General features: G+C 36.7%; 1 protein-coding gene across 2 annotated transcripts in view; it reads left to right on the forward strand.

Moving 5' to 3' along the window:
- The window catches only part of LOC124231364 (MORC family CW-type zinc finger protein 3), a 36,115-nt gene extending 21,069 nt beyond the window's left edge, over positions 1 to 15,046 (forward strand). Inside the window, exons 10-17 of one of the 2 annotated variants that reach the window (XM_046648141.1) lie at positions 1,967 to 2,071; positions 3,462 to 3,584; positions 3,691 to 3,765; positions 4,756 to 4,801; positions 6,162 to 6,328; positions 8,522 to 9,407; positions 10,691 to 10,848; positions 13,452 to 15,046. In XM_046648141.1, coding sequence (XP_046504097.1) covers positions 1,967 to 2,071; positions 3,462 to 3,584; positions 3,691 to 3,765; positions 4,756 to 4,801; positions 6,162 to 6,328; positions 8,522 to 9,407; positions 10,691 to 10,848; positions 13,452 to 13,605 — 1,714 coding nt within the window. In that variant the 3' untranslated portion in view covers positions 13,606 to 15,046. The remainder of the gene's footprint in view (positions 1 to 1,966; positions 2,072 to 3,461; positions 3,585 to 3,690; positions 3,766 to 4,755; positions 4,802 to 6,161; positions 6,329 to 8,521; positions 9,408 to 10,690; positions 10,849 to 13,451) is intronic. The other variant, XM_046648142.1, reaches the window with a different exon arrangement.
- The last annotated feature ends 1,604 nt before the right edge of the window (positions 15,047 to 16,650 follow it).

Here is a 16,650-nt window from a genome sequence, read left to right on the forward strand (position 1 = left end):
TGAGAGACAATAAATTGATACTTGACGCCATCAGAAAGCCCCAAGTTTATTCTTTGATAAGATTAATAAAGCGTATAAGCATCTGGCAAGATTAAGGGGAAAAAGGAGAGAACAGAAATCATCAATATCAGAAATAAAAAGGGGGGGAGGATATTACTACACATTTACAGACAAAAACATCAAAGGGATAGCATCAACAATATTTCACCATTTTAGATGATATGGACACATTCCTTTGAAATTGAATCAATTTTTAGAAAACTTCCCACATATTAAATTCAGACATTTAAGGAAGAAGTGGCACTTTTTCTTTTTTTTTACAAAGATTAGCCCTGTGATAATATCCACTGCCAATTCTCTTTTTGCTAAGGAAGATTGGCCTTGAGCTAACATCTGTGCCCATCTTACCCTATTTTATATGTGGGATGCCTGCCATAGATGGCTTGATAAGTGGTCCCTAGGTTCGTGCCTGGGATCCAAACTGGCAAACCCCAGGCCGCAAAAGTGGAGCCTGCAAAAGTGGAGCACACAAACTTAACCGCTACCCCATTGGGCCAGCCCCCCAAGTGACACCTTCTTAAACCCTTTAAAGGTTTTATGAGGCCACATAACTGGTAGTGACCTCATGAGTATGTTACAAGAAAGGAAATTTATGTCAATTTCCCAGGCTCAAGATGTAAAAATCTTAATTAAAATAATAGTAAATACCATCTAGTGACGTATTAAAACCAAGTGGATTGTGCTTCAAGATGGCAGGAGTAGTTTTAATATTCAAAAACCAATGTTATTCATCACATTGATGTTAAAAAAGAAAGCTCTCATGGTTATTTTCATGGGTACAGAAAAAACGTTGATAATCACAACAGCCTTTTGTGGTTTAGGGAAAAGGGAACATTTACAAAACCATTAGTAGAAGGGCATATTAATGATAGAGTATTTACAAAAAACAGCAACCATCATTCCTAATGGTGAATTATTAATAGCTTTCCCCAAGAGTGAAAATGAGATGAGAATATCAGCTACTCACCATTATTCTTGAGGAAGTAAACAGTGCAGTAAGGCAAGAAAAAGAAATTATAAGGGATAGAAAGGAAGGAATAAAACTTTTCTATAGATGACAATGTTAAATATATAGAAAGTCCAGGAAAATATGCAAATTTAGAATTAATAAAGAACAAGTAATATGTATTCAAAGGTTGCTGGATAAGTATTCAGAAATCAATTGTAGTTGTGTATATCAACAACAACAAAAACAACATGAAATTGTTAAAAAATAATTTAAAATAGCATAAAACAATCAAATACTTGGAAGTAAATAAAATATGCAAGGACTTCAACACACTGAAAAGTACAAAACATTGTGGAATGAAATTTAAGACCTACATAAGGGGCTGGCCCAGTGGCCTAGCAGTTAAGTTCATGTGTTCCACTTCGGTAGGTGCTTAACTCATTAACGAGTGATTACTCATTTGTGGCTTTAGTCTTATCTCAATAGATCCCATTAATTTGCTTTTTATTGACATCTTATTGTGGGAGAAGTGAAAGTCTTAATTGTGGGACAGAAGTATACTTGCTGGTAGTGATCGTATACTTTTATAAACCAGAAGTTTGGGTGCTCATTCGAATTAAAGTTTATAAGTTTGGTTGGAGTTGAAATTCAAAGAGTCTGTGGTTCTCCCAGTAATGATCTACAAAATACTTTCTCAGCAGAGGACCCAGAGTATTAACTGTTTTATGTCTTATTTCCTAGATGATCCTGGCTCTACTCTAGGAACTTAGAAAGGTCCTTATAGAAAATTGCCATTACTTTGAGTGTTCTTCTTTAACTGTACTTTTGGAGTCCTCCCCACTCAACCCTAGTGTCAACATGATCATTAGGTTGTTTATACTTTCTCTGTGTTTCACAAAGATTTAATCTTTATCATTTTTTTTTTCTTAAATTGACTTTATAATTTGCTTTTTTAAGACTTACAATAGCAGCACTAGGAGAAAAGCTGAATGACTACTGGAATGAAATGAAAGTGAAGAAAAATGCAGAATATCCTCTAAATTTGCCAGTTGAAGATATACAGTAAGTACATTTAAAAATTATCAACCCTCTAATATTGGATATTGGAGGGTATATGATTGTACAGTGTTCTCAACCTTTTGAGTGTAACCCATGGTAAGAAATAAATTCTACAATTCAAATCAGCATGGCATTAAATGAACAAATGAATATATACATATACACAGAAGATTCTTGAAACAGTATTTATCCATATGTTGTGTGTTGATAGCATTTATTTGATTTAAAAAATGCAAGTCTTGACCCATTAAATTGATTTCACAATCCACTAGTGGTTTGTGTCTCATAGGTTGAAAGCCCTGCTTTTGTGTGATGACTAGGTCATGAGTCTAAAGCCAGACTCGAGTTTAGATTCTAGTCCTACTGCTTAAGTAGCTTTGTGACACTGAACATGTTACTTGGCCTCTTAGAAGTGTCTGTTTTCTCATTTGTAAAATGTAAACATTACTAGCACTTAACCCTCTAGAGTTGTAAGAATTGAAAGATAGGATGCCTGCCAAGCACTCAGTAACACACTAGCACATAATAACAGTCCTGTGAATGAATAATAACTGTCCTGATGGAAAGATGACAAAAAAGATGCAACTCACTGTATTAATTTCTCATTGTATTTTGCAAGTGTCCATATACACAAGTGTAATTCTATAAGCATAGAAAATTTCTGCCAGGATTTAAAAAATTAACAGTGGTAACCTCCTGAAACAGGGAGTTTATATTTACTTTATATACTTCTGGATTGTTTGAAGTTTGATGGAACTCTGTAAATGCATGTTTTTTTAAAGCTAGATTTAAAAAGTTAATGGCATTAAGGTGGAGTCTTCATTATGTTAAATGAGTGTACATAAATTTTTTACAGAATCATAATTTTTAAATGATAAAAATATGAGAGCATTTTATAAACTATAAAAGAATATACAAATTTTAGTTATTCAGAGATAATGCTATAGTAGAGGATAAAAGTGTAATACAACTATAGAAAGTTACTTAAATTATAATACTACAACTTGTCTGTTTTCTGTACTTGAATAGTTTATTGTGCTAATCAGTATATTACGTTTGACATTGCAGATGTTAACTTAATATAAATTTCAAAGCAAGGCATTTAGAATATTTTAAGTTGAGTTTTTATTAGAACAAATTTAATAGTATGCTATTAAGCAAGACATTTAAATTGCTTTGTTTAAATTAGACTGTTACCTTTAACCTTTGAAGGTAACCAAATTGTTTTTAAAAATTTAACTTGCTCTACAACAATAGTAGTTATATCACAGAATTTTCAGGGATAGAATTAAATCATAGGGGCATTTTGTGGTGTAAATGATGCAGAAAATCTAATGAAGTGTACTTTGCAGCCATATTTCCATGGTAATATTTTCTTGTGGTTTTGTTACAGGAAACGTCCTGATCAGACATGGGTTCAGTGTGATGCGTGTCTAAAGTGGCGAAAATTACCAGATGGGATAGATCAACTTCCAGAAAAATGGTATTGCTCCAATAACCCTGACCCACAGTTCAGGTACCATATAGTTGGTAGTACCCTTTTTGGAAAGGCAGAAAGTACTGTTCAAGATGTATGAACAGGCGCTGGTGACGTGTTATTCCCATGTGATTTTTCTGACTAGAAATTGTGATGTTCCAGAAGAACCTGAAGATGAGGATTTAGTACATCCCACTTATGAAAAAACCTACAAAAAGAAGTGAGTGTTGTATTAATGTATAGTGGGAAAATAATGCCCAAAGCAACAGTGGTATGTCTGCAGCATTAATTGATGCTTCTCCAAGATAAAGCTAGTACAGCCAGAAAAGATGATGGCCCAAAAAAAGATCTGATGTGGAGTGCATAATAGGAAGTGCCCCTTTTTAAAAGTTTATGCTGTGGATATCTGCCGTTGATTGCTCTCCTGTCTACACAATAGTTTGCATACAGAATAATTTGTCTTTTGGGGCCACACACAGACGAATCCTAATGAATACTGCCCTGTATGAGTTATAGTCTAACAGGGGAAGTGAGACATGGGTGTATAGAAGTTGGCGAGTACCATAAAAGGTATGATCCAGTCTTGCTGGAAGCCCACGGGGAGGGACTACTTATGACTGGGGATGGGAGGGCAGAAATGGATCAGGAAAATTCGTGAAGGACATTTTGTAGTAGACCTTGAAGAATGAGTAGGATGAGAATGTACAGGGAACAAGGATTTGTTCAGGTTAACTAGAGTAAATATGTGAATGGGCATAATGGAAAACGGAGGTGAGATAGAGAAGCTGGGTAATGAATGATAGTCAGCCCTGGTGAACTTTAGGCTGATGTACTGCACGCAGGAAGCTGAGTTCACTAAGAAGTTCCAAGTGGTTTTAATTTTGAGTGCACTTTTTGAAGATAAATCCAGCAGCAGGATTGGAAGTAAAGAAACCAATTAGAAGCCTGTGTGATATTTCCCTTCAGAAGTCTGAGAATAATGCTAATGGGGATGGAAAGCTTGGGGCAGACACATTAGTGCGATAAGAGGTGGAAAGTATTCCCCTGCCTACGGGCTTACCACTGATGATAATGAAAATGAGGCAAAGTTCAGTGTACATATCGGAGGGACTCGGTAGTGAAAGGCAAGTATGTCACTGGAAAACAGAATTGAAAAATGATGACGTAAATTTAAATATGTTCATTTTTCATCTTTTTTTTTTTTTTTAAGAGAGAAGGAAAAATTCAGGATCAGACAACTGGAAATGGTCCCTCAGGTAATTAAGCCTTCATTTTATAGCTGTGTCTTATATTGGATAGTGGTTGGTGTAACAAATACAGAATTTTAAAGCTTAGGAGTTACTAACAAATTGAAGTGATCCTATTCATTCGGTTCACTATTCCTCCTTTCTTTTACCGTCCTTCCCAGCCCTCCCTCCCTAACCCAACAACTTCATTCAAACTGTTCAGTTTATTTTTTTTAAGATTTTACGTATTTATTTTTCCCTCTTCTCCCCAAAGCCCCCCAGTACATAGTTGTATATCATAGTTGTGGGTCCTTCTAGTTGTGGCACATGGGCCACCGCCTCAGCATGGCTTGATGAGCGGTGCCATGTCCGCGCCCATCCCCTAAACTGTTCAGTTTTGTTGTTTGGTTGGGCATCTTCTGAGGAAAGGCAGACATCCTTTTAAGAATCTTATAGATAGGTAGTCAAGAAAAAATTCTCAGAAACTCCCAGGGAGCCATGTTCTGCTACTAACCTGGACTAACGCTCCAGTGTTTCTCTTTGTCTGTTGCCTGCTGTCCCTGGCCCTTCCCTTTCTCTCTTAGTGCTTAATGGTGTCAAGGAGTTTTTGCTGAGTATATGAGCAAGTAGTTGTACTTCTTGTGTAAGAAGTTTTGGTCTGCTGCAGATGTGTATGTTTGCTTATAATTACATTGCAATGTTTCCTTGTATGAAGGCTGAGGGTTTCAGAGTGAGAATGGAACTGGGGGACAAAGAATAATGGGCTTACTTTGGTTTTTAAAGGCAGAATATTTATGGCTTTATCTTCAATTTCTTTCTCTTAGAAAAATAAGTTTTTATTATATCTTGATAAGCCCTGTATATAGTACAGGGTCAGCAAATCTTTCTGTAAAAGGCCAGATAGTAAATATTTTAGTTCTTGGGGGCCACATACAGTCTCTTACATGTTCTTTTTGTTCACACCTTTAAAAATGTAAAACCTGGGGCCGGCTCCGTGGCTGAGTGGTTAAGTTCGTGCGCTCTGCTGCGGCGGCCCAGGGTTCGGATCCTGGGCGTGGACATGGTACCGCTCGTCAGGCCATGTTAAGGTGGTGTCCCACATCCCACAACTGGAAGGACCTGCAACTAAGATATACAACTATGTACGGTGGGGTTTGGGGAGATGAAGCAGGAAAAAAAAATGTAAAACCTTTCTTTGCTCCCTTGCAGGCTGCTTTTGGCTCATTGGCCTGTTGTTTGTTGCTCCCTGGTATAGCACAGGGAATTTACATGGTTAGCATAGTTCTCAATGTCTTCTGGGATATGAAGAAAAGGGCAAATATTATCTTGTGTTTTGGACATGGCACATTTAAAAAAATCCTTTAAGATCAATTTATTTTTCCTCCAACAGATTAATCATGAATTGTTGCTTCGGCCAGCCCCTGTGTCAAGGCAAAGTTTTTCTCCCGTGAAGGAAGGTGTTCCAAGAGGACATCTTTCAGAAGCAGCTAATACTTATGCAACAAGACTTATAAATAACCATCGAGGTTCACCCCAGTCTGAACCTGATAGCAACAAGTCAGTGGCTAAAATGTGTTTTTCCATTTGGGGAATGAATATTAACCAGCCTTTATTTGACACTAATAGGGCAATAATGCACTTCTAGGAAATTATAGTTTATGCATGTAAAAAGTCTTAAGGACAAGTTACTTCGCTTTTATTGTCCAAACTTAACCCCACCCCACTTATGCCACCTATTTAAATCAATTTAAACATTAATTGTATTCCTGTGGATTTGATCAAATTGTTACCGCTATGAAATTCCATATCGTATGAAAATTCTTGCTTTAAAGATTATCGGTATCTAAGTAAAAGAAAAACATGAGGCAGTTAACAGCACAATACTATACAGTAATGTCAAGTATAACCCATAAGTTCTTAGCATAGCCCATGACATGCTGTATATTTTGGGTGAGTGGATGGAGAAGGAAGAGAGAAAGAAAGGTAAGGTGATATGTGCATTTTTCAGTTAGGTCTCCTGATGGGAATGGTCAGGGAAGGCTTTGCGAGGGGGTAGTACTTAGTTTGGTTCCTGAAATTCTGAAAACAGTACTCTGCACAGGTCGCCCATTCAAAGGGACTAGAATGAACATAGGTAAAGAAGAAAGGGCATGATGCCAATAAACTAGTAGATCAGACCAACTACACCTGATATTTGTTGTTGAAACAAGGTTCTCTGAGATGGTGGGGCCAGATTTTCTGAGAGGTTGTGTAGCCTTATCAAATTCTCACAGGACTTTTTGACCTCAGAAAAGATTAGAAATAACTGCCTTTATGCATATATACACCAAGGAGGGCATGTTCTAAAATAGTTTGCTGTTTATAGCCTACATTTTGGGGGCTCAATTTGGGGCTGGATTGCTACTTAACTGAGAACTTGTATGCATTTTTTTTTAATCTTAATATTCTTGGCTTTTCTTCATAAAGATGGTTCCAGACAAAGTAAGAAAAAGTAAAATCTGTAAAGTTTACAGACAAAAGATAAGGAATTTATTTTTAAAAGTGCCATCCAAATGGAAGAAGAGAACAGAAAATTTTCATTAATTTTCTTTTTTGGGTGAGGAAGATTGGCCCTGAGCTAACATTTGTTGCCAATCTTCTTTTTGCTTGAGGAAGATTGTTGCTGAGCTAACATTTGTGCCAATCTTCCTCTGTGTTTTGTATGTGGGGTGCTGCCACAGCATGGCTTGATGAGCAGTGTAGGTCCAAGCCAGGGATCTAAACTCATGAACCCAGGACCACCGAAGTGGAGTGCACGAACTTAACTGCTACGCCACCTGGCCGGCCCCATCATTAATTTTTAAAGCCTGTATTTATTCTCAAATTCATAGAGCCAAAGTCTGTGGAAAGGTGGTGCCTAAACTAAGTCTTGAGAAAGACAAATAGGAATTAGCCTGGTAGGAAAAATAATAGGGCAACTCCCAGTTAAACGATTAACTCTAGATCTCTAGACAATCTCAGAACTTGGGAGCACTAGGTACTTTTGAAGGTGGAAAACAGCGGTGGGAACAGGAGGCTTGTTTGAAAGTTTAAGGAAGAGTAGTTCCCTAGGCCTCTTCCCAACCTGCAAAGTCTGGCAATGCTGTTTCTCTTCCTCTGTCAGAAGGTAGCAAGTTTACTTTCTGGAGCATATATATGCTAGAGAGTGGATCTGTACATATATCCCTCTAAGTGGGGCAAAAAGTAATCAATTGGTGATACATTCACAGAAAACTAAGCAGATGAAGAAAATGAGGCAATTTTCAATACAGGGAAAATTGTTTTACATGAAAGGATAGGGCATGTTCGTTTACTTTGTGGCTCACCTTTGATCACTGAATGCCAATAAAAATTAAGATGGGCAGACGGGAATGGCAGTGCCATTCATTGAGCTCTAGCATAGAAGGAGCGGACCTGGGGTGGGTGATGGCATTCTCTTTTGGACATGTATACAGTGAAGTGGCCAGAGGACATCAAATGAAGAGATGTTTGGTGGTGTATAGATCTGGTACTCTAAAGAGATCTCAGTAGTTTAATTGTTTTCTCATCTGTAAAAGGAGAAAATAATCTCCACTTTGTTCAATCCATTGGGCAGTACTGTGTAATATATCATTTTTTTAAAAATGAGCATGGGCATTTCTTAGAATTTCAAGATAGATTACTTCAAGGCCATCCATTTTGTCCATATCTGTATTTTATAACTTTATATTTTATACATAAAATTTTTTCCAGCCTGAAACGGAGACTCTCTACTCGTTCTTCAATTTTGAATGCAAAGAATCAGAGATTGAGTAATCAAACATTTGAAAATTCAGCTTATAAGGACGATGATGAAGATGTTATCATCTTAGAAGAAAACAGTACTCCCAAGCCTGCTGTAGATCATGATATTGAAATGAAATCAGAACAGAGTCATGTTGAGCAAAGCAGTGTTCAAGCCGAGCCTGTGGGTGATAATGAATCTTGTGGCCAGATTGGTTCACTAGGCACGTCATCATCCAGGTGTGATCAGGGAACTGCTGCAGCTACCCAGACTGAAGTACCAGGTTTGGTTGTTAAAAAGGAAGAGACTGTTGAAGATGAGATAGATGCAAGAAATGATACAGCTGTGCTGCCATCTTGCGTGGAAGCTGAAGGAAAGACTCATGAAACCCAGGAAACCTTTGATAAATCTGCGGGTGATGCTGATTGCCAGTTAAATGAACTGAGAAATGAGCTGCTTCTAGTTACCCAAGAAAAAGAAAATTATAAAAGACAATGTCATGTGTTTACTGACCAAATCAAAGTGTTACAGCAGAGGATACTGGAAATGAATGACAAATACGTGAAGAAGGAAACTTGCCATCAATCTACCGAAACTGATGCTCTATTTTTACATGAAAGTATTAACGGTAAATCTGAAAGTCCAGATCATATGGTCTCTCAGTATAGGCAAGCTTTGGAAGAAATAGAAAGGCTGAAAAAACAGTGTAGTGCTTTGCAGCACGTCAAGGCAGAATGCAGTCAGTGTTCCAGTAGTGAGAGTAAGAGTGAAGTGGATGAAATGGTTGTGCAGCTTGACGATGTATTCAGGCAGCTGGACAAATGCAGCATCGAGAGGGACCAGTTTAAAAGTGAGGTGAGTTATCATCATTCAACATAATGATGGTCATGGGGGTCCAGAGGCATCTGAACTTTTAAAGAACTGCCAGTTGCTAGTTAGGAATAAATCACCTAATAATATTTCCATTTATTGACTATCTGTTATTCCACTGGTTCCCAACTGGGGATTGGTCCTCTTGGGGGCATATGGAAATGTGGAGATGGGCATTGCTGGAATTTGATCGTGGTGACCAGGCATGGTAAATGCCCTCTAGTGCACAGGACATTGCTGTACAATGAAAGGTTGTCCTGCTAAAGCTACCAATATCATTCCCATTGAGACACTCAGTTACTAAATATCGTGGGAACTTTGCATCCATTATTATAAGCCTTACAATAACCATACAGGGTAGATGATGAGATATCCTCATTTTATAGATGTACCCTATATTAGTTATGATTAGGTTTGTTTGCATGTGACATAAAACCCCAAATAACTGGCAGCCCCACAGTCGTCAGAGACACAGGCTCCTTCTGCGTTGTTGCTTTGCTTCTCAGCATGCAGTATGTAGTACATTCCAAGCAGCAGGAAAGAGGAGGAGTATGGGTCCTGAAAGTTGCTTATAGTCCATCTGTCAGAACTTGGTCATCTGGCTAATAGGTGCCTTGGAAATGTAGTCTATTCAGGGGTTCTTTTACTGAGAAAGGAGAAAAACGATAGATACCACCAGGAGACAATTAGTAGCCTCTGCACATGCCCCCAATTCAGATTTGGGTGGCGCCTTTTTAAAAAAATCTATTTTATGTGTTATATTTACATGATGTTTGAAAGGAGGGTTTCTCTGCTAAAAAGAGTTTGGAAATGACAGTATGGTGCAGTATTGTCCCTTCTTCCTGGAAATATTGTTGACATAACTGTTCATTCAGACGTTCATCTTGATGTATTGCCTTAGGAGCTAGACAACAAAATATATAAAAATCAATATAAACTTTGTTACAACTTACACTTGGTGAGTGTGCAAGAAATGAAAGCCATTGACTTCAGCATAATTTAGGCATTTATCTTGGTTTTTCAGTTTTTAGAGTCCATTTGTTTTAGTCAAGCGGTAATTCACGTTTTATATGCTTTCAATGTAAAAAGATGGAGAGGTGAAATTAAACAAGTGAAGCTTTGTTTATAGAAAGCTATTGGATTTTTTTGTGTAATATCTTTTGGTGGTAATTTTCATCAAGCAGAATTTCTACATCTCTTAGCTTAAACTTGTACGTTGATGTTAGTACTTTTAAATTTGACAGTTATAAAATTAATTTTTTTGTCAGGTTGAATTATTGGAAATGGAAAAATCACAAATCCGTTCACAGTGTGAAGAACTGAAGACTGAAATAGAACAATTAAAATCTACAAGTCGACAGATAGGAACGGATGTTTCAACTTCGAGTAACACTGAGGAGTCTGTAAATTATACTGATGGGGAAAGGTAATATTAAATGAGGCATTTGGCTGGGGTGCAGTTGTGGCTGGCGTGATACTGTTTGCTAGCAGACATCAAACAGATATTGTTCTGTCAAAAGAAGTTATTGACTGTCTGCTCTCATCCCAACATCGTGGTAGACAAAGAGAGATGCAAAAGAAGTACATGTGATCAACCTTCCCTTTAAGGAACAGTTTAGGTTTAACTTAAGTGAAATAGGAATTTCGAGGGAATAAAGCACTTGAGTGGTCAGAGTGGCTTGGAAAGCTTTTGGGGGAAAGTGAAAATTGAACCAGATATTGAAGAATGGGATGAATTTGGCCATGACTAGAAGACAAGGGAATATTTCATGAAACTTAGTTTTTCACCTTGATTTCTTTTACTTTTGTACCTGGCACCATTTTTTTCGTGGTTTGTTATCCTCATTTTACTACATGCCCTCTCCAATCTTAACTTTTAGGAAATAACAAAATTACTAAAAATTGCCATAGTCCATGTGATTATTAGGAAGAAGTTTCTTCTGTCAGAATAAGAAAACAGTAAATCATTGAGGACCCATCTCAGCAAGATATAAAATGGGGTTAGGGTTCTGTTTCGATGTGTTTTGTTTTTGAGAGTGGGGGAGGCACAGGTTCAGGTGGGAGGGGATGACAGTGGTGGTGTGTTGATGACTCACATTCAAAAACAGACATTAAGGGCTAAAATTGTACAACTCTTCCTGCTAGTATGATAAGACTTCAGAGCTAAAAGTACTGTTGTCATCCTCACTTGACATCAGTTATATTATTACTTTGCTTTTTAGCTTAAGTTTCTGAAGGATTTCATTAAATCTGTTCATGGCAATAGAAAGAATAGAGCAGTACATATAAGCGTGGAGGGCACGGGGTCAGAAAAAATCCCACTTGGTGTTTCTGAAAATGGGAACCACAAGAATCTGTGGTACTTGTAAGAATGCAGATCCTTGGACCTCAGTCCAGTTTATTAAATTGGAAACTTAATCTCCCAGGTGATTCCATTGCACATTAAACTTTGAGTAACTGATGATCTTTTAGCCCTATGCTTTCCAAAATAGTATAGCTACATGTAGCTACTGACACTTGAAATCTAACTAGTCTGAATTGAGATGTGCTGTAAATATAAAATATATGCTGGATTTTGAAGCCCTAGTGTAAACAAAAAAGAATTTTAAATACCTCATTAATAATATATTTTGATATGATGAAATATTTTAGCTATATCACTTAAGTAAAATATATAACAGATTAAATTTATTGTTTCATTTTACATTTTTTTTTTCTTCTCCCCAACGCCCCCCAGTATATAGTTGTAGATTCTAGTTGTGAGTGCCTCTGGTTGTGCTGTTTTACTTTTTAATGTGGCTATTTGAACATTTCAAAATTGTATATGGAGTTCACAGTATTTCTCTTGGATGGTGCTGTTCTGTATGCCAAAAATAGGAATCTGTCACATGTCCAGTAGACAGGAGGAATTAGCCGCTGACAATCAAAGACTTAAAGGAAAGGATGGGTAGAGGGTCGTAGGGTCATCATAGTCTTTCATCTACTTTTTATGTAGATGACAAAGGGAATATTCTTGGTAGGACATAGGATGGTTAATAACTTCAGGAAAGCAAAGCAGAAAAGTATTTAGACCGTGGACCTCTGATCAAAGATGATTGGGAAAGGTGGAACGAAAAATGGCTGGCATGGGAATGATGGAAAATTTTATCAAAGGTCCGATGGAAACTTAACCATGCAAGCTCACAAAACATGCTTAAAGTCACATTTTTGTGCATTGTCAACCCAAGGATGAGCATCTTGCCCCTTCAGAGATTTCCACCAGAGAAAGATCAGTATCTAAACTCAATGTGGACTTCTGTATCTGGGAGGGGGGCAGAACAAGAGCCACAGTGACATTCTCTTCATCCGTGTGTTTCACTCCATCTTTGAAGCAAAGGCTACTTACTATATAGCTGTAGGTATTTAAAGTCTAGAATGTTGATATTCAGATCCGTGTATATACACTTGAAAGAAATGATAAAGATGATCTAATCCAGGGTTTTCAGCAAAACACTGTCACCTATAAATGCACAGTAAAATGGATAGACAGTGAACTTTAGCATTTGAAAGGTTCAAAGAAGTCATGCATTTTAAAAAGTCTTGTTTAACATTATTTAACCCAGGGTTTTATAAGCCTATTTGACCACAGAACCATTTCTTCTTCCTCTTCTACAACAATGGATATCTCATAGAACATGTTTTAGGGAACAATTCGGTTCATCTTCAAAAGGAAGCGGAAATCTCATGATGCATTCTTAGTCTTAGACCAGTGTTCTAGTAGTACGTCCCTACTGTTTTCCAGGTGATAACAATATTTTAAATTATAACTAACATCTTGTAATTTATTTTATCAGTCCATGTTTTCTCCAGTCTCAAATTAAAATTTTATTAGTTGGAACCAAGTGGAGCCACTAGTTTTATGAAACACTCTACTTACCAACAGATTTATTAAATTAAATGTATTAATGTTTCACTTAAATTTTAAGCCCTAGATGAATATTAAACTGTATTATAATGTTCATCTAATAGATGTAATATTTGTATTTGCAGCCTCAAACTTCGATCTCTTCGAGTTAACGTAGGACAGCTGCTGGCCATGATTGTACCTGATCTCGATCTTCAGCAAGTGAATTATGATGTTGATGTAGTTGATGAAATTTTAGGACAAGTTGTTGAACAAATGAGTGAAATCAGTAGTACCTAAAGTATATTTTATGTGAGATAATAAAAATATTTGCTCAGTCCTTTTGGTTGTACAGTTTTGAAAATGTAAACAAATTTGTTTTATAGATATGATAGGTAACAGACTGAAGAACCATAATCTTTATTCTATGCATTCAAGCGTGGCCACAAATACTGTGGACACATTCTCACTTCTTTGAAATGCCTGTGAATCATTGGTATTGAGCGGCTGAATAGCTGGCTCATGATTCTGTTCTGAAATGTAAATATTTGTAATTAAGTCTGCACATATTTTTTTATTACCCTAGAAGATTTAAGTGTTTTTCACCAAGAGGTTTTCAGGCTGCCCCTAACCTTTCTGTAATCTTTTCTGGTTCCCTAAAGTGTATTTTTCTCTAAACTGAGGGCTGTGCCATAATACAAATGGAAATGTTACCTTTGATTTTCTTACAGAGAAGTTTAAACAGGATTTTTAAAGAATGGAATAACACTCTTGATAAGATAAGTTGTAAGTGAATTGAGCATTACTGTTTCTTTTCTATAAATTCTTATCTCCTGAATATCTTATTCATGAAAATAAAGTAAGCAGAAACTCTCCATCCATTTTGCCAGGATTTTTCTTCTGCTGAGATTGCCAATCATGGTTAAACACAAAGTGTTTTTATAGAACAAAGAAATTATCTTAGTATAAAAAAGTATCAAAAATATGAAATGTTCCACCACGTTTATTTTGAAGCCCATTTTTGGCTGCTTAATCGGCATGGAGTGGGCACAAGAATTGTTAATATTTCTTTTTGTGAAATTTCCTGTACAGCCTTTTGTAGGATTACTACAGGTTAATGTGAGTTGAGGAAGACAGTCTTTCTCAAACAAAACTGCATACCTTTTATTATATTACAAACCTAAGTGTTTTATATCCTGGAGTTAAGCAACAAAATGCCCTAGGATTATAGTATTACATGCCATAAAATTTATGCTTCATTTGTCCCATGTTTTGTGCAATTTTAAAGAGATGGCTTTCTATTAATTATAACTATGTATATATAATTAAGAATCATATTTTCCACAACTAAAATGTGCATTATTTTTTCAAAGTTTTATCATGCTATTTATTTTTACTTTTGTTTCTGAACATTCATGTTCCTTTTATATGGATGCTTAATTATGTCTGTCATATACAGTATTACATTTTTACTGTACATTAACTTCTAGAAAAAGCAAATAAATGAAGATTGTTTTTATTTGCTTGAGAAAGTAATTGAAAGTGTATTTTTGGTATGAAGCTGGTTTTCTGTCATAACTGTATCTGCCCAAATTTTAAAATATCTTGTAATAAAATAAAATATATATATGATGGCTAACTCTTCAGATATTACTTTTAAAGAGTCCTATATTCAAATTATATTTTGAAAACTAAAGTTGTGTCCATGAAGACCCTCCAGTTGAGGGGCCAGCCCGGTGGCGCAGCGGTTAAGTCCACACGTTCCGCTTCGGCAGCCTGGGGTTCACGGGTTCGGATGCCAGGTGCAGACATGGCACTGCTTGGCACGCCATACTGTGGTAGGCGTCCCACATATAAAGTAGAGGAAGATGGGGACAGATGTTAGCTCAGGGCCAGTCTTCCTCAGCAAAAAAGAGGCAGATTGGTGGTAGATGTTAGCTTGGGGCTAATCTTCCTCAAATAAAAAAGACCCTCCAGTTGAGCTCATTTTACTATATTAATTACAAATTATATTTAGAAGACTAAGACTTTGTTTCCAGTAATATTAATCTAAGTTCATCTTAAGAGACTGTATTTTACACTTGGGAAGAAACTTTTTCATTGTATAAATCATTTAATCTGAAGAAACTTTGCCTAAATGATAGCAGCTATGTAGAGCATGTCTAAGTTTGTGAATATTTATGTAGCAGTTCTTTCTGGAATTTGCTGTTTTTCCCCTTTGGTCAGCTTTATTCTTGCAAAAATACACATTGAAATGGCTGTTACCTGGCTTAATGGGAAAGTTAATCATAGGATTAGTAAGAGAAACTTGCTTGCTAAATTGATTCTTTGGAAGTACTTAGATATTTTTCGCCCTTTAAGAAATTATTGCCAAGATAGGATTCTTTGAAAATGTGGTGAACAAGAAATTTAACAGAAGAACACGGGCTTCCATGGCTTATATAATATTCATACCTGTCTTTTTTGTTAAGTTTGTAAAAGGCTAGTGAGAGGACAGTGTTGCTTAAACTAATTATTACTTTAAAACAAAAACAGTCTAAGGAAGTAAATCAGATAGTCCACAATCCCTACAAACAGGCCCACTTTTACTCAGCTGAGGCTACAAAATCAGTAAAAGTAAGTGTTGACACAGCAGGAATGTGTCCTTTATTTGGGTCTCAAAATCCTAATGTGGGCAGGTACTGCTGGTGACTCTGCATATGATCGCAGATGCTTGATTGTTCTTATCAGACAGCCCATTAGGTCATTATTTGTCATTGAGGAATAAGTAAAGTGATAGGTACTGGTGTTCTCACCATTGGCTGCATATTAGAATCACCTGGGAGTTTCTAAGACTCCCAGTGCAGGGTTGTACTCCATAACTAATTAAGTCAGTCTTTGGGGTTGGCCCCAGATACCAGTATTTTTTTTTTAAGACTTCTCAGTGTGCCATTGGAGCAGAGAACCTTTGATCTAGATCTTCCAGTAATGACTATTTACAGATACTGAACTCAAGCGGTTCCTGAAGCAAATTCAGGATCAGCATGGCCACATTCTCACGTGCAAACAAGGAGGGGGAAAGGGAAGCAGAGCTGGTACCCAAGTTAGAAATGTAAATGGAACAGAATAGTATAGAGTGAAAAGACTTCCCCACTACCTCCCTAAAGGTAACCACTATTGCTTTTTGTCCTTCAGAAAATATTAGCTGCATACATACACACATTCATACATATGCATTCAGTTTATGTTAAATTTTATATCTTTATATTCGAATCTCAGATTTACACAAAGGTGTTAAACCATGTAAGTGGTAAAATGAGATGTACAGATTTCAGTTCCCTGGTATGAAAAGTGATGTGGCAATTT

Source organism: Equus quagga, chromosome 21 (genome assembly GCF_021613505.1).
Source record: "Equus quagga isolate Etosha38 chromosome 21, UCLA_HA_Equagga_1.0, whole genome shotgun sequence".
NCBI lineage: Eukaryota > Metazoa > Chordata > Mammalia > Perissodactyla > Equidae > Equus > Equus quagga.